Raw genomic sequence first — 19040 nt, 5'->3', positions numbered from 1 at the left:
GGGCTGCAGCGGCTGTGGCGAGCCTCCCACACGTTAGTGGTCACTGGCGGAAGTCTGTGGCAGGGGTCTCTGGTTCGTGAAGGTTGGAATGGTGGAAGGTAAACAGGATATGGCGTGGGGACGGGTTGGACCTATCTCGGTATGGGTACCCTCCCTATCTGGAAATAATGGGCTATCGGTCATCAGGCTGCATTGGCAAGAAGGTGGCAATAGTTTGTCCCTGAGCTGGTGAGATCGCAGCTAGGGGCCAGGATCCGAGGTGGTGGTGGTACAGCCGATGCGATAGAATACCTTCCTTCATGAACCTCAGACATAGCAGTCAGTTTAAAAAGTTGGGGTTATATATGTTGTATGTATGTATGTATGTATGTATGTATGTATGTATATATATATATATATATATATATATATATATATATATATAAGATATAATATATTTAAAATGTATTTAGTTATTTTTATAAAAATTTGTTATATGTTAATAAAGGGGCCGGATGGCCATTTAATCCAGATGGAGTGGTGTACTTATTTGTTTAGATAAGTCAAGGTAAAAAGGTTGGGTTATGTTTTTTCAGGTGGGCAGACGGGACATCAGCTATACACCGGTCAAGAACAGGCCCGGAGCAAAAGAGAACCTGGGAGAAGGGCTCGCATGACTGGGGGGACAGCTGTGGAGGTAACACAGGTTAATTCCTAGTAAAAAGTGGTAAAGGTCAAAAGGGGGGGGGGGGCTATGGTCAGTGGGGTAGGTGGTAGGTGTGGCATTAGATCATTTTGTCCCTGGTGGGGGGAGGAGTCAGCTCAGTCTGGGGCAACAGGAAAAGAGGCAGCACAAAAGCAGGATTTTTTCCCACCCACCCTCCCTGATTTTAGCAGTATGTTTTTGTAATGTTGTGTGTATTGTGTTGGGTTTATGGTAGCAGGGGTCTCTGGTTCGTGAAGGTTGGAATGGTGGAAGGTAAACAGGATATGGTGCGGGGATGGGTTGGACCTATCGGTCATCGGGCTGCATTGGCAAGAAGGTGGCAATAGTTTGTCCCTGAGCTGGTGGGGTCGTGGCTAGAGGCCAGGATGCTGAGGTGGTGGTGGTACAGCCGATGTGATAGAATACCTTCCTTCATGAACCTCAGACATAGCAGTCAGTTTATAAATTTGGGGTTATATATGTTGTAAATATATATTTCAGTTATATTTATATTTAAAATGGAGTTATTTTTATGGAGTTATTTTTATGGAAATTTGTTATAGGTTAATAAAGGGACCGAACGGCCTTTTAATCCAGATGGAGTGGTGTACTTATTTGTTTAGATAAGTCAAGGTAAAAAGGTTGGGTTATGGTTTTTCAGGTGGGCAGACAGGACATCAGCTATACGCCAGTCATGCATATTTCTGTATCTGCATTCTGTATATTCTATGTATTGTACACGTTACTTTTTAACTTTGCTCTATTGAAAACATTATAATTTTCAATACTGTCTGATCGATTAGACGTATACTACCCTTTCAATGTCCCATTTAGAGGAAAATCTTTAACTATTTAGTTAGGGATTGCTTTTTTGCGCTGATTGACCCTCATCTATTTTTCCTCTGTTAAGTTCCTCAACTGACCCCACTGCTCTTGCACCCACTCACTGGGTGTACAGGAAGTGGGGGGTGCTGGGGGGGTTGAGTAGAATGTTTACTGGCATTCGGAAAGTGTAAGTAGCTTTTCCTTTCAGAGCTCTCATTCCAGAAACACTCTGCTGCTTCTGGATAGTCACAAAGTGTTTCTTCTCCAGCAGCATCTTCAAATAAGGAAGTGTTACAGACCACGGCCTCCCAAAAATACACAATCCCTTCATTTATAGAGATACTGACACCTGAAAATCTGGAGGAAATTGATCAAGATCTTAATAGAGCAATATATGCTTCTGGATCAGCATTGTTACTAATTGAAAATGCATATTGGCATAAGCTTTTATATTAATATGAGGGAAAGTGGGGTGGTTACCTGTTCTCAAGTATAGGTGAAATGTTCTTAAAATATACAGTCCTTGTTATTCCCTATGTTTTGTTTTTTTTGTTGTGTTTTTTAATGAAACAGGTTCTTTATTGAACTGAAAACAAATAATATCAGATACAGATATAGAGATAGATACATGCCGGTGGTAGTCGTCCATGGATTACATTTAGATTACCGGAAGGATGAATAATTTGTGGACACATATGATTCGAGCACTCATATATACATCCCAAATGTTGACAACCAAAAGTTACCCCATGTAACCATATTAAGTACACACAGCCTCCAAATGCGCTGTTCAACATACCTAACTTAAACTTAGCTGGTGTGTGTATGCATTGCACAAGCTGCATCTGAAAAAGCTCACACGGGCTAAGGCCAGGGGTGTCCAGCCAAGGTGCCCATAACCTTTCAAACTCACCTGAGCATCCCCTGTGTCGGTACACACATTTTTCAAAAATAAGGTGTGGCCCTATTAGGGATATCCAAGACAGCTGTCCAATAATGGTGTAGTTTAGGGCATCTCCAGAGAAGGTGGAGAAGGTTACCCCTTTATCATTTACATCTTTAACACAAGGGGTCAGCTATTAAGCCCATTTTATACAATTTGGTGGGTGTGAGATGAGCTCTCGAAACTATGTATAACTGGGATCGTTTTTGTGACAAGATTAGGGAGCTAGATACCACCACTTGCAGCACATCACCTCACTGATCACCAGGCAGTGGGCCAACGTCCCCCTCCCATCTCTCTCGAGCCTTGGTGGGAGAGCTATCATGATAATCACCCAATAACATATTGTAGCACTGAGAAATAAGACCTTTTGCATGCTCTACTGAGGAGATCGGTGTGAAAATAGGGGTTGGCGATAAGGTCCAAGGAGTCTCATCATCCTGAGCCCTAACCATGTGTTGTAGTTGAAAATAGTAGAATTGCATAGAAGAGGAGAGGTTATACTTACCCTGGAGAGTTGGAAAGGGGAGGAGACTCCCATTATGAAAAATGTGTTTCAAATGAGTCACCCCATATGCCTTCCATCTGAGACCCTGTTGCATTTTAAACAGTTCCCCCATAAGATTTATTTCCCCAGATCAGACTATAGGCTGTAAACCCCTCAACCCCCTTCAGCTGTTTGGCCTTATTCCATACCTTTTGTAAGAGGCTGGAAAAAGTTTTTTATGTGGTTTACCAAACAGCCGGCTTCTAAGCCATTAGGGACAGAGTCAGCTCCCGCACATCTTAACATAATATGGGTAGCTGATAATAGTGGTCTGGATGTTAGCCCTTGACATAGATTCAGGTAGACGTTGGGCTTCGTATGCACCATTCAAGACCTGTAGTAGTTTTGGCAGAATAGATTCCCCATACCTAGTATACACTTCTACTGGAATACCATCATCCCCAGGAGCATTGGACACAGGAAACGAGGCAGCCGCCCTTTGCACCTCATCCAAGGTCAATGGGGAGTCCAGTTTAGACAGCTGACATTTTGTCAATGCGGGTAGCTCCAGAGTACTCAGACATCTAGTTCCTTCATGGAGTATTGAATCTGTGATTGGTATAGGGTGGCATAACATTGAGTCAGCTCCTCAGTGATAAGTTCAGGGCGATTCACTATACCGCCATCAGAGGCGCGTATAGCCCCTATGGTGGGGGAAGACTGCTTGCTAGAATAGCTCAGTCTCACCAAACGCTCTGTCTTCTCTCCCTCTTCATAAAACGCCATTTTAGAAAAAATAAACGCTTACATTCCGCAGCAGATGTTTTCAATCGATCCAGAGGATTCTGGGCCGATATCCACACCTCCCTTGCGGAGTCGAGTGAGGTAGAGATATATTGTAGTTCCAACTGCCGCACCTGGCTTTCAACTGTAGAACAAACTCAGGAGGGCTTTTTAATTGCGTTAATTTCTGCTATAAAGATTCCTCTTAAATATGCCTTTAAAGCCTCCCAGCGTAATAGTCTATTACCTTGGTGGACAATGAAAAAATTCTTTATCTGGGCATCTATACGTTCGTGAGTAGGAAATAAGTTATTCCATTTGTAATAACAAATACAAGTTTAAAAAGCAAGTTTAGTTTATCTACTGAATAAGCTGTACTTTTATTTCCAGCATAATACTTTTATATACACTGCATTTCACCTTCCCAGTATAACAAAATGACTTTCAATTTGTAAAACTACTGCACACTGATTTTTTTTAATTGTTCCAAAATTTTAATTTTTTCCAGAAAAAAAACAGGGATTTTTTTTTTTTCTCATGGCTTTAAAATTTTCAGAAATTGTACATCTCTACTCAGGCAGCATAGCTCAGACAGAATCTGTGAAGCCAAGGTTGGGACCTGGTCTGACAGTATGCATTTGGGACAGAAATATGGTTGAACCACGTTTCCAGAACAGTTTAGCTGTGGTCACAGTTGTCTGATCCTGGTTGGACACTACCACTGCGAACTTTGTTAAGTGATCCACAAAGACAGTAAGGAAGTTCATTGTCACCAGCTCAAAGGGCTCCAAGGTGGTGTTAGTCATTAGCCTCGTCTTCTCTTGGGGGGCTTTGTGTATGGTTGCATGCTGCACACTCCCGGGAAGTTAGTTGCACCCTTTCTGCCAGTCATGGACAAAATAATTATCTCTTGACCAGGGCCTCATCCTGAAGTGTCCTCCAGAGGCTTGCATCATTTGACAGACCTGCAGGGTGTGTGACTAGGGGACCACAATTTGTAAAAGGTCCCATTGTTCGGTGGGGATGCATGCCTGCCAGTATGACTCGAGCACCTCCCACTACCTCAGGAGTGCTCTTACTGTATCTGGCAATTTTTGACACTCCCAAAAATGTATGTTGGGAAAGGAAACATTGTACCTGCATAAGGTCGGGAGCCTTCTGTTGGATCAGGGCCCGCTCCTTAAGTGTGTGGATCACAGAGGCCCCTGCCTCGGAGTCCAGTTGCTGCACCTGGAAGCAGTGGAAAAAGGCAGCTGCAGGCAACACTGGGAAACCCACTTCTGTTCCAGTACCCCCAACTTGGCCATTTCTAGGTAGGCAAGAGGGTTGTTGTCTGTAAAAACTCTGACCTCTGCCCCCACAAGTTATTTTGCTAATTTTTAAGTGATGGCCCATACCAGAGCTAATAATAATAATAATTAAAGTTTAAAGGAGCTATAATTGTAGGGATTTCATTCAGTGGGCTGCAGACTGCAGCTCGCATAGGTGATTACTATGTGGACCCCATACCCAAGACGAGTATGTCCGCCATATAAGCTTCCCTTGCCCGGTACCAGCATGATCCAAGATCCCCTAGCCCACCTAGTCACTTGTCGAGACATCAGTGTAGGGTGGTAAGAAACATAAGACTGTTTATTTCATAGGTTTTGACTTGATGGACTTGTATCTTTGTTCAACCTCACCTACTATGTAACTATGTTTATTCAAACACAAGTACAAAAAGCTATACACTCAGGGGACAATCCCCCTTCTTTGCATAATGACTCAGGGCAGGGTTACATAGTTAAATAGTTAGTCAGGTTGAAAAAAGTCCATCCAGTTCAACCTTAAAAACAATAAATAAAATAAAAAATATTGTACAATCCAATATACCCAATTTTATACCCTCATTTGATCCAGAGGAAGGCAAAAAACCCCAGCAGAGCATGCTCCAATTTGCTACAGCAGGGGGAAAAAATTCCTTCCTGATCCCCCAAGAGGCAATCTGATTTTCCCTGGATCAACTTTACCTATAAATGTTAGTACCCAGTTATATTATGTTATATTATGTACATTTAGGAAAGTATCCAGGCCTTTCTTAAAGCAATCTACTGAGCTGGCCAGAACCACCTCTGGCGGGAGTCTATTCCACATTTTCACAGCTCTTACGCAAAGGTTTCTTCACAGTATTTGGAGATGAAATCTCTTTTCCTCTAGATGTAAAGAGTGCCCCTGTGTCCTCTGTGTTGACCGTAAAGAGAATAACTCAACACCAAGTTCACTATATGGACCCTTTATATATTTGAACATGTTGGTCATATCCCCCCTTATTCTCCTCTTCTCAAGAGTGAATAAATTCAGTTCCTCTAATCTTTCCTCATAGCTGAGCTCCTCCATGCCTCTTATCAGTTTGTTTGCCCTTCTCTGCACTTTCTCCAGTTCCCCAATATCCTTTTTGAGAACTGGTGCCCAAAACTGAACTACTAATGATTTGAACAGGGGCAAAATTATATCTCTCTCTCTGGAGTCCATACCTCTCTTAATACAAGAAAGGACTTTGCTCGCTTTGGAAACCACAGCTTGGCATTGCATGCTATTATTGAGCTTATGATCTACCAAAACCAACAGATCCTTCTCCACCACGGATTCCCCCAGTTGTACTCCCCCTAGCATGTATGATGCATGGATATTCTTAGCCCCCAAGTGCATAACTTTACATTTCTCAACATTAAACCTCATCTGCCACATAGTCGCCCAATTAGACAGTGCATTGAGGTCGGCTTGTAAATTGGACACATCCTGTAAGGACGTTATTCCACTGCATAACTTGGGGTCATCTGCAAAGACAGAAATGTTACTTTTGATCCCAGACCCAATATCATTTATAAAGATATTAAAAAGTAAGGGTCCCAGCACTGAACCTTGGGGTACACCACTGATAACCTTAGACCATTCAGAGTAAGAATCATTAACCACTACTCTCTGAATTCTGTTTTTAGCCAGTTTTCTATCCATTTACAAACTGATATTTCCAAGCCTGTAGACTTTACCTTACACATGAGCCATGTGTGGGGAACTGTGTCGAACGCTTTTGCAAAATCCAAGTATACCACGTCCACAGCCCCCCTCTGTCCAAGGTTTTACTTACCTCTTCATAAAAAGAAATCAGGTTTGTCTGACAACTTCTGTCTTTCATAAATCCATACTGTCTGTTACTTAAAATGTTTTTTTTTCCAGCAAGAACTTGTCTATGTGGTCTTTTATTAAACGCTCCAGTATCTTCCCGACTATAGAAGTTAAACTAACAGGTCTATAGTTACTTGGTAAAGACTTTGATCCCTTTTTAAATATAGGCACCACGTTCGTCCTGCGCCAATCCAGTGGTATTATTCCCCTCATTAATGAGTCCCTAAAAATGAGATACAATGGCTTTGAAATTATAGAGCTCAATTCTTTTAGGATCCGTGGGTGGATGCCATCAGGTCCAGGTGCTTTAGATCCACCTTTATTCTGTCTAAATATTTCTGGACCATATCACTTTTGAGCCATTGTGGATCATTCAGGGCTGTGTCACTACCACCCCCATTATGGACATGAGCTCCCCCATGCTCTTTTGTATGCACACAGAGCTGAAGAAAGTAATAAATGTGCCTTCTCTTTGTCTCCAGTCACCAGACTATTTTGTAAAGGGCCTACATGCTCAGACCTGGCCTTTTTACTATTAATATATTTGAAGAATTTTTTGGGGTTTGTCCTACTATCTTTTGCAATCTGTCGTTCATTTTGAGTTTTTGCTTCCTTGATTTCCTGTTTACATATTTTGTTAAATTCTTTGTAACATTTAAACAACACTAGTGTTCCTTCATTTTTATATTTTTTAAAAGCTCTTTTCTTTTTGTTTATAGCTTCTTTAACTTTGGCCGTGAGCCACATAGGTTTTGTTTTTAGCCTTTTAAACTTATTGCCCATGGGAATATACTTTGCAGTGAGGTCCCAAACAGTCTTTTTGAAGAATTCCCATTTCTGTTCTGTGTTTATCAATGCAAAAATTCCCTCCCAGTCTAAATCCTGGAGAGCAGCCCTCATCCTTGGAAAATTTGCTCTCTTGAAGTTAAGCGTTTTTATCTTTCCCATATGTATTTCTTGTTTACAGCTAACATCAAATGAAATCATGTTATGATCACTGCTACCCAGATGTTCCTTTATCTGGACATTAGTAATAAGCTCTTCATGGTTTGAGATTACCATGTCCAACAGAGCTTCATTCCTAGTTGGGGCCTCAATAAACTGGACCATAAAATTGTCCTGTAATAGGTTTATACATTTTTGCCCTTTAACTGTCCCAGCAGTGCCATTACTCCAGTCAATTTCTGGGTAGTTAAAATCTCCCATTATTATCACCGTCCCAGTCCTTGCAGCCCTTTCCATCTGTGCAAGGAGCTGAGTCTCCACCTCCTCGTTAACATTGGGTGGTCTATAACAAACTCCAATGATTAACTTTGAACTACGCCCATCTACTGTATATGCAGTTCCACCCGTAATGCTTCAGACTCATCACACTCTCCATCAACCAGGTCCTCTTTCACACTTGCTTTGAGATCACTTCTCACATAGAGACAGACCCCGCCACCTTTCCTTTTTACCCTGTCTCTCTGAAAGAGGGAATATTAATAGCCCAGTCATGTGAGGATTGAAGCCAAGTTTCAGCAATACCGATTACATCATAGCTCTCTTCATGCACCTTAGCTTCCAACTCACCTATTTTGTTTGGCAAACTTCTGGCATTGGTGTACAAACACTTTAATGCATTATTACATTTTGTTCTGGTGTTTTTCATACCATTTTTAGTAGTACAAATGGCACTATAGTTTCCAATGGCTGTTTGCAACATGGGAAATTTCTTGTCACCTGCCATAACCCTCCCCCCATCTAACCCCATTCCACCCTCCATTAATGTCTGACCCCTAACTGACCTGTCTGCCCGATGTAATTCTAGTTCACCCTCCCCCCTCAATCCTAGTTTAACTACTCCTCCAGCCTTCCAATAAACCTCTCTCCAGCACAGAAGACCCCCTTCCATTCAAGTGCAAACCATCTTTAGCATATAGGTTGCACCCCAATGAAATGTCAGCCCAGTGCTCTAGAAATCCAAATCCCTCCTCCGTACACCAGGTCTTTAGCCATGCATTCAGCTCTCTAATCACCCCCTGCCTTTCCTGTGTTGCGCATGGCACAGGCAATATTTCAGAGAATATCACCTTGAAGGTCCTTCCCTTCAACTTGCAGCCTAGTTCTTTAAAAATTGATTCTTAAGAAGCCTCCACCTTCCACGTATACTGTCATTGGTTCCAACATGGACCAAGACAGCTGGGTCATGCCCAGCCCCTGTCAGTAATTTATCCACCTGGTCCACCACATGCTGAACCCTAGCAACAGGGAGACAGCAAACCATTCAGTTGAGGCGATCCTGGCGACAAATTACTCTCAGTCCTTCTGATTATAGAATCCCTTATAACCACAAACTGTCTAGGCCTACCTGCACTCCCCTCACCACCTCTGCTAGATGGGCTACTCTCACGGCTGTTAGGGGTAGCAGTGACATCTAGGGCTGCCACCTCTGTTTGCCACCGCCACATCTTCACCAAACTTGGCAAATTTGTTTTGATGTACAAATACAGGACTGGCCTTCCTTTTTTGTGAGCCCCTTCCACTCCCTCTAATTACATTAACCCATCTTCCTATCTGATAATCTAAACTACATTCCAACTTTTTATCAGTATACAGTCTTTAGGAAGGGCTGTTGCAGAAATCCCCCCTCCCCTCTAGCAACTAATAGCTGACAGTGATGCCATTAACCTTTAAGCTAATCCACATAAGCATATACATCCCATAATCGTTTGCTCCTAAGACAGACAGAAACAATAGAACAATAGGATACAGCCACTTAACAATAAACACTTAAACCCCCAACCCCACCTCAAACGATCTGGTAAAATGTCTACAACGGTCTATGAGACCAGGCTCATACAATATTCCAGCAGTCTGAAAGGTGGAATTAATTTATCTTCATATATTTCTTGAGGGATATGCTTCAGAAATATTACTGTTCCAAGGGAAAAAGAGCCCCTTCATTAAGTGAGTCCAGTGTGGTTATACTGGGAGTCTGGTTAGGACAGACCCTACTGGGCTTCTCGGTCACCCTGTGCCCCTAATAGACACAGGATAACTTACACATAAGAGGGCCAGAGGAAGCTAGAAAATGGGTTTTCAGAGCTCTCTAAAGGTAAGCTGGGTTCCACAAACCCCCTGCCCAAAGTGACTCCCATCACACTTTGATGTCCATTCTGTTCCTGGACGAGGACCGCCTCCAGGCCCTGTAAGCTCTCATCTCTGTATACCCGTAAGGGTTTTGAGTAATCGGAGTAGGCAAAGAGGGGAGTGGACATCAGATTTCACTTCAGGGCATCAAATGCTTGCTGTTGTGGTTCTTACTACTGGGACTGGATCGACGGGGAGGATCCCTCTTTCTTTTGTGTGGGATGACCGCTCAACAGCTGGGTGAAAGGTGTGGCGATCTGTGTGAATTTGGGGATGAATCGCCTGTAGTATCCCATCAGTCCTAGAAAGGAGTGTAGTTCAGGGACAGTTATCAGTTCTGGGGGGGGAAGTCACTCCTGTACTGCCTGAATCTTGGCCGGGTCTGGTGACCCCCCCAGGCCTCTGCAACATGCCCCAGGTATTGAATAATTAATGGGCACGGCACCAAGATTATGTGCAACGTGTGCTATACCAAACTGATGCTGCTCCTAAATTAATAAAATTACTAATAAACAATATGACAAAACTATAGGGCGCATAAAATGTGCAATATATTATGATGTAAACCTATAGATTATGCAAAGAAAGTGCTATAGTGCGTGAACAATAAATGTGCTGCATTGCAATAAAGTAAATCCAATATATTATGCAATATGTTATGATGTGAACCTATAGATTATACAAGAAAAGTGCTATAGTGCATAAACGATAATTGTGCTACATTTGCAATAAAGTGAATCCAGTGCATCAAATGAAGTGTCCTCAAATATTTTGAAGAGAACACACAAAGTTCTTCCTAGTAATCCAATATATTGGATTATATTATATTATTTTATTATTATATATTATATTATATTATATTATTGGATCGTGAAAAGGTGCAATATTCTAGGCTCAAAGTGTCCCACTTTAATCAGCTAATTAAGCCAGAACACCTGCAAAGGATTCCTGAGCCTTTAAATGGTCTCTCAGTCTGGTTCAGTAGGAATCACATGGGAAAGACTGCTTACCTGACAGTTGTGCAGAAAACCATCATTGACACCCTCCATAAAGGAGGGAAAGCCTCAAAAGGTAATTGCAAAAGAAGTTGGATGTTCCCAAAGTGCTGTATCAAAGCACATTAATAGAAAGTTATGTGGAAGGGAAAAGCATGGAAGAAAAAGGTGCACAAGCAGCAGGGATGACCGCAGCCTGGAGAGGATTGTCTGGAAAAGGCCATTCAAAAGTGTTGGGGACTTTCACAAGGAGTGGACTGAGGCTGGAGTCAGTGCATCAAGAGCCACCACCAACAGACGGATCCTGGACATGGGCTTCAAATGTCGTATTCCTCTTGTCAAGCCACTCCTTAACAACAAACAATGTCAGAAGCGTCTTTCCTGTGATAAAGAAAAACAGACCTGGTCTGTTGCTCAGTGGTCCAAAGTCCTCTTTTTTTGATGAGAGCAAATTTTGCATCTCATTTGGAAAACAAGGACCCAGAGTATGGAGGAAGAATTGAGAGGCACACACTGCAAGATGCTTGAATTCCAGTGTGAAGTTTCCACAGTCTGTGTTGATTTGGGGAGCCATGTCATCTGCAGGAGATTTTGGAGCACTTCATGCTTCCTTCCGCAGATGATCTCTATGGGGATGCTGACTTCATTTTTCAGCATGACTTGGCACCTGCCCACACTGCCAAAAGCACCAAAACCTGGTTCAATGACCGTGGGATTACTGTGCTTGATTGGCCAGCAAACTCGCCTGATGTGAACCCCATAGAGAATCTACGGGGCACTGCCAAGAGAAAGATGAGAGACATGAGACTGAACAATGCATTAGAGCTGAAGGCCGCTTTTGAAGAATCCTGGTCTTCCATAACACCTCAGCAGTGCCACAGGCTGATAGCTTCCATGCCATGCCGCATTGAGGCAGTAATTGCTGCAAAAGGTGCCCAAACCAAATACTGAGTACATATGCATGCTTTTACTTTTCAGAGGTCCGATATTGTTCTATGTATACTCCTTGTTTTATTGATTGCATGTAATATTCAAATTTTCTGAGATTGTGGATTTGGGGTTTTCATGAGCTGTAAGCCATAATCATCACAATTATAACAAATCATGGCTTGAACTATCTTGTTTCGAGTGTAATGAGTTTATCTCGTATATTAGTTTCACCGTTTTACGTTGCATTAGTGAAATAATTGAACTTTTGCACAATATTCTAATTTTTCGAGTATCGCCTGTATATAGAGAACTATTGGCAAAGGTATTTCCTTAACCCAGAAACTCTTGTAGAATGGCATAGCATGATAGAAATTATCCTGGTAATGGTTCATGAGGCTCAGTTCATCAAACAGGGGGAGAGGGTGGGGATTGTAGAGACCAATAGGCAGGAGGGGTGAGAAACAGGCCGTTCTGATTCACAGCATATAAGCCTCAGGTGACATCCTATACCAACATACATGGAAACACTCTTATCTCATCACCTCAGCCGTTTCCACTGCCTCACCCACCAAGAGCTCCTCCTTCCTGTGTTCAGGCTGCAAGTACTGTCCTGTTATAGTTGAGCCAGCGATTCCATCTAGATGGGACACAGTATCTCCACGTCCAAAGACTGTAAACAGTCCCGGGGTCTCTATGCCATCACTATTAGAAGCTGCATCTGTTGCACACTACATGCGGCCTCTCGTCATCGACGTGCTAATGCTGCGTTGCTTTAGCTAGGCTTGCTAACCTCTTCAGAGCTATATATAGAGAACTATTGGCAAAGGTATTTCCTTAATCCTGAAACTTTCTTAGAATAGCATAGCATGATAGAAATTATCCTGATAATGGTTCCTGGGGCTCAGTTCAAACAGGGGGTGAGGGTGGGGATTGTGGAAACCAATAGGCAGGAGGGGTGAGAAACAGGCCTTTCTGATTCACAGCATATAAGCCTCAGATGACATCCTATACCAACATACAGGGAAACACTCTTATCTCACCACCTCAGCCATTTCCACTGTCTCATCCACCAAGAGCTTCTCTTTCCTGTGTTCAGGCTGCAAGTACTGTTCTGCAGCCTGAACACAGAAAAGAGGAGCTCTTGGTGTATGAGGCAGTGGAAATGGCTGAGGTGGTAAGATAAGAGTGTTTCTCTGTATGTTGGTATAGGATGTCACCTTAGGCTGTGAATCAGAATGGCCTGTTTCCCACCCCTCCTGCCTATTGGTCTCCACAATTCCCACCCCCTACCCCTGTTTGATGAACTGAGTCCCAGGAACCATTATCAGGATAATTTCTATCATGCTATGCCATTCTAAGAAAGTTTCAGGATTAAGTAAATACCTTTGCCAATAGATCTATCTATCTATCTATCTATCTATCAATTTTTGCTTCCAATACTATGTAATGTTAATAAATTAGTATTTGGCACTATCTAGTGGCCAAAATGTGAAATGGACTTCATTTATTCACTATTTCAAGGTCATGGAGAAATGTACAGGAAGTGACTGTTGTTTACATTTTACAACGACCTGCTTACCCAGAATGCCGAGTGACCTACCCATGACCACTCAGTGCTAAAATGCATGCTGGGTAGGCTATAAAAGGACTCCGCGCGGCCATCTTAGGTCTCTTCTGGACGCATGGCCTGCATGTGAGGACCTGTGCAGAGGTGTTCCAGAGACCGCGGCTTACACCTACTGCGGAGCGGCACAATCAGCGACTCTGCTGTGCACCAGTGAGCTGGAGTCTCTGGGACAAAACTGAGAAGGATCCAGAGATGACTGTCGGAGCCATCAGAGAGTCCCGGTCCATCTTGCAGAGCAGTGTAACAGCGCTGGCCGACGGGAAGCAAGACCACGTGCACCAGGGCGGAACTGTTCTACTACACAGACCTGGTTGGGTGAGAGGGCTGCTGCCCAAAGTTTTCCTAACTGACTTTTACACACCTGAATCTGTAACACAGTGTGCTGGGACCTATAGTCCCACACAGGAGAATTGAAGGAACTAGAGACTGAGTTCAAATAGGCCTCAAGCCTACCCTTCACTGCACTATTAGCACTGTGTTACACAAAGTTAATTGCATCAGAGACAGTTACAGGTTACTACACTCCAAGAATAATCTTCAGCATCTACTTTATCTAACCCTGGTTTATTTAACTGTTGGATTACAATTTGTGATTCATAAATAGCTAGCAGAAGACAAAGAAAAGACTGCCTCTTTCATTGCAAGGCCTTGCATCCTAATTTCTGGTTAATAGAGAGTTTACACTCTAAAGCAGGGGGAGCTCCCTAGGGATTGCATTTGTGCTATATTTAATAGCGTTGTCTTCTTGTAGTTACAAGCATGCACTGGAAGTGGGAAGGTGCCCAGAATTAAGATATTTCCCATTCTGGCATTAGTCCCACTTGGAGACGCACTTCCAGAGACCAGTTAATACAATTTCATGTGTACAACCTATTGTGTATATTTACTGGGCTGTTGCGCTACGTTTGTGTGACAGTACCAGTATTGTAATACTACTTTTATACTGATTCCAGTAAAAAAATTACATTCCTGGTTAGATACAACTTGTGTGGAGTGTTGTTCCTTTTCCAGTAGGTGGAGATATATACACATATACACACACACACACACACACATATACAAATTCCAGTTAAAAGTGGTCAATCATCAAGGGGACCACCTTCCGCAGAAAGAATACACTAAGGTATGGGTGTGGGTTACTGATATAAGGGGGAAATCTTTAAATCAGTGCCCCCTTACATTATTGTGTTCACTCCCCCCTTACATCAGTGACCCCCCCCCTCCTCAGACTGGCCTGGCATTGCTGTCACTGACCTCCTCTCAGGTGCACCGTGCAGGCTCCAGCTTGGTGGCTCTGGTTTTATCCCATAGTCTCCTTTCCAGAGTCCACAGTCTGACTTTTCCCATGACCCCCATCATGGCGACACTCCCACTCTTGACTCCTCTCCAGACTCCCTCAGAGACTGCAGACATGATAAAAGACAAGAGATGGTTAGAGGTTGTGGACATGATACAAGAGATGGTTAGAGGCTGTGTCAGAGGCTGCGGCTGTGATACAGGAGATGGTTAGAGACTGAGGATATCATACTAAAAATGGTAAGATAATGCAGACATGATACAAGAGATGGTCAGAGACTGCAGACATAGTACAAGAGATGATCAGAGACTACAGACATGGTACAAGAGATGGTCAGAGACTGCAGACATGGTACAAGAGATGGGTAGAGACTGTAGATATGGTACAAGAGATGGTCAGAGACTGCGGACAGGATACAAGAGATCAATGCAGCCTCACCAGTGCCCATCAAATGCAGCCTCATTAGTGCCCATCAAATGCAGCCTCATCAGTGCCCATCAATGCAGCCTCATCAGTGCCCATCAATGCAACCTCACTGTACCCATCAATGCAGCCTCACTGTGCCCATCAAATGCATTTTTACGGTGCCCATGAATGCAGCCTCACTGTGCCATTAATGCAGCCTCACTGTGCCCATAAATGCAGCCTCACTGTGCCCATAAATGCAGCCTCACTGCCCATGAATGCAGCTTCACTGTGCCCCTTAATGCAGCCTCACTGTGCCCCTTAATGCAGCCTCACTGTGCCCATGAATGCAGCCTCACTGCGCCCATGAATGCAGCCTTACTGCCCATTAATACATACTCACCATTGCCCCTGGATCCAAAACACACAGCAGGCATCTCCTGCTGTGTGTCACGGAGCTGAGTCTGTGTTCAGCGGCGCTGTAACAAGGTCTCGCCCCCCTAGACTGACTTGTGTGATAGGCGGAACACTGATTGAATCAGTGTTCCATCTACTATCACACAAGCCAGTCTAGGGGGGCGGGACCTTGTTACAGCGCCGCCGAACACAGACCCTGCTCCGTGACACACAGCGGGAGATGCCTACTTGTGTGACACATAAGAGGGGAGAGAGAGGGAGGGGAGTGCTGCAGCCAGCCACACAGCTCAAAGCGACCCAGGGCAGACGGCCTACCGGGAAATTTCCCACTATCCATTCTGGCCCTGTATGCATGGATAAACACAAACAGATATATGGAAAATGGTGAAGCGCTTGAAAAAGTCCAACATGAACCCAAAGTATATTGCTGGCACAGACTTAACTGGCACAAACATATAATGTAATCCACTTAAAAAAAAAAAAGCCAAAAGGATGTGTCTTGAGGTATCAGATAAGTGAAGAGACCGCCACCGTCACCCAAACACACTGCCTCTTACCCTTAGGTAGATGATAACAAGCATGAATTTAAATCAATAACAGCTCCTCAACAGCACGGGGATGACTCTGTAACTCCTTCACAGTCTGTCAATTGAGGGAAATGTTGATGTAAAAATTCAGTTATTTTTGAAGACGTTCTGACTCCAATTTTATCTCCTCTGCGCCCACTTCCAGCAATGTCTCCTTTCTACTTCCTCCCGACCATCCTGTCTGTACCTGACATCACTTCCTGTCTTCCATAGAGAACTGAATTTTTACATCAACATTTCCCTCAAGTGACAGACTGTGAATTGGGTGGTCTGTCGCCTCAGTGCAGCCATAGTCTTAATAACTAGTTGCAAAGACCAGTAGGTGTTTCTTCAGTAGTTGATAGGGGAGACGCTGCTGAAACAGAGGGCAACCCTAAAAGGTGATGGCCAGTTGTTTCAGCAGCTATTGTTTGTCGTTCATGGACGTCATGGCAGCTTGCAATGGGGCACAAACAGCTTCTACCCCTGGCTGGGCGCCAAAGATGCAGTGACTGGCAACCACATAGAGGTCTGTGATGGTGGTGTGATTTGGGAGTGGGACTAGGGTGGTTCCCAAGTTGATGAGCTGGACTAGCACCCTAGCCCTGTGAATTTTAGACAAGGTGCAGGTTGCCAACCACTTCCCCAGCATCCCAAGGTCATTGCGGGGCTACTCCATCATAGTGGCCCCTTGCAGCTTTTGTGGGCCCCAATAGGCAGGGAAAACCTCTTGTAGGTGTGTCAAGAGTAGCTTTTGTTCAGGGGGCACACACAACTCCCACCTGCACTGTCTGTCATCTATCTGCTCGCTGGTAGGCCTTGAAATCCCAGATTACATTGAGCTAAACAGCTCGCAGGCTGCAGCCCCTTGTGCATCCTGTTCCATCTTGGCCAGCATCTTGGTAGGTCCAGGTCCTTCAGGATGTTCATACCCAGGAGAATAGGCACTGCAGAACTGACTGGACTGCAGGTCACCACGACCCCTACCTGTTCCATTACCTGGTTATCTATCTGTATCTTCACCCAGGTAACTCCTTCCATCACGATGGGCATATTATTGGCTGCTTTCACGGACAGCCAAAATGGGTCCAACTGGTCCTGATTCCCAAACTATTAAGCCTAGAACCCATACTTATTAACGGTGACTTTGGACCCGGTGTCAACTAAGCACGGGGCCATTTGGTCATTTACTAAGGCGTTGACTACTGCACTTGGCACAACTATAGTCTGGCCTTCTGGGATCTTGTGGCAGAGGGATGACCCCCGGGAGTGTAATGCTTTCCGTCTATCAAGTTCTTGTGGTAAAACCAAGGAAGCTTAGACTTCTGAAGTGTATCAATGCTTTACTAAACAGGGAAAAATCTGCACATACAAACTGTAGGATGCACAATACAACACAACTTCTAGCTTACAAAATATGCCTACAAATATAAGCATGTACAATATGTACATTAAGTAAACTAAACAGTTACTCAATTTAGGGGTCAAGATGTCCTTCATAGTTCCTTGCTCAGAGTCCAACTCACAAAAGCGTCTCCAAAGTTATCGAGCTCCTCGCATCCATGTCTTCCTCTTTGTCCTTCCAAACACATCTGTTGTCCGAACACATGTTTCTTACAAACGCTCCCCAAGCCCCTCCCACCCATTTCCTGCAAAGTACATAGTGTCTCAGTTATTTAAATATCACTGGTGAGGGAAGGGCCTCTATAAATATTTGCTGTTAATAAACCTAACTCTATATTATTGCATAAGGTCACTATACAAATGGCCATAGCAACACAGGGAGGCCATAGTTTAACTGTGGCCTCTGGGTGTTCTCACTTTTAGACCGACCACAGTTGGCTACATGCCCAAAGCGTCCACACAGCCAACATTTCCGGTCTTTATCCGGTTCCCTTTTCAGCAGATTCTTGCCCTTGGAGAGGTGAGCCAACTCTGGGTTAGTTCCCTGATGGCAGTCTGCATGGCCAACAGGGGGGACAGTGCCAAACAATCCTCTTACGTATAACGGTTCATGTTTCTTTGTCATGGCAACAGTAGCTTCCGCATCCTCCTGTTCTTGCACAACCGAATTCACCACAATGTCATTAAGGGTGAGGGAGGGTTGCACTCTTGCTTGTTACTGCAGGGCTCTCTTGACAAGGCTGGCCTTCTTCCCTACCGCAAACTGGTCCCACAGTAACTTCTCTTAAGCGCTTATATCAGCACAACTGTGTTGTGCTCCTTCTCCAACGGCATGCAAAGATTTTAGAGGGCTATTGAAAAGGGCCTCACAGAGGATTTTGTCCTTCTGCAGTATGTTTTAATCTAAACTATTCCATTGTAGCTTTGGCTGTATGTTTAGGGTCATTGTTAGGGGTGCAACGGATCGTCACCAATCCGTGATCCGTACGGGTCAACCACCGCGGATCGGAACACCTGCGATCCGTGGAGCGCTCTGTGGCCTCGGCCATAGGAAAGGGCGCGGCTTCGACCTAGCTCCGGAGCGGCGGCCATCTTGGTACACCCGACGGCCGTTTATCACGTGATCGCTCCGTCTCCGTCAAATGACGGAGCGATCACTTGTAAACAAACCGGCGTCATATCATGCCGCCGGTTCCTCTGTCCCCTCTGTGTACCGATCTGTACAGTGGAGGGGAGAGATCGGATGGCAGCAGTGCCGATACTCTGCCATACCCTGCCAATACTCTGCCATACCCGGCAATACCCTGCCAATACTCGCCAATACCCTGCTAATATATTATTACAGTGGGGGAGATTGTGGATATTACAGTGGGGGAGAT

General features: G+C 44.1%; 1 protein-coding gene across 4 annotated transcripts in view; it reads left to right on the top strand.

Annotated features, from left to right (window-relative positions):
- Positions 1 to 19040, top strand: part of SERPING1 (serpin family G member 1) — a 512003-nt gene that overhangs the window by 449100 nt on the left and 43863 nt on the right. For 2 of the 4 annotated variants that reach the window (XM_073596976.1, XM_073596978.1), the window contains one exon: positions 576 to 676. The exons of the other annotated variants lie outside the window; for them this stretch is intronic. In XM_073596976.1, coding sequence (XP_073453077.1) covers positions 576 to 676 — 101 coding nt within the window. The remainder of the gene's footprint in view (positions 1 to 575; positions 677 to 19040) is intronic. 4 annotated transcript variants of the gene reach the window in all.

Source organism: Aquarana catesbeiana, linkage group LG08, assembly GCF_042186555.1.
Source record: "Aquarana catesbeiana isolate 2022-GZ linkage group LG08, ASM4218655v1, whole genome shotgun sequence".
Taxonomy (NCBI): domain Eukaryota; kingdom Metazoa; phylum Chordata; class Amphibia; order Anura; family Ranidae; genus Aquarana; species Aquarana catesbeiana.
Note: the sequence above shows the minus strand (reverse complement) of the source record. Positions and strands in the feature narration are given on the sequence as shown.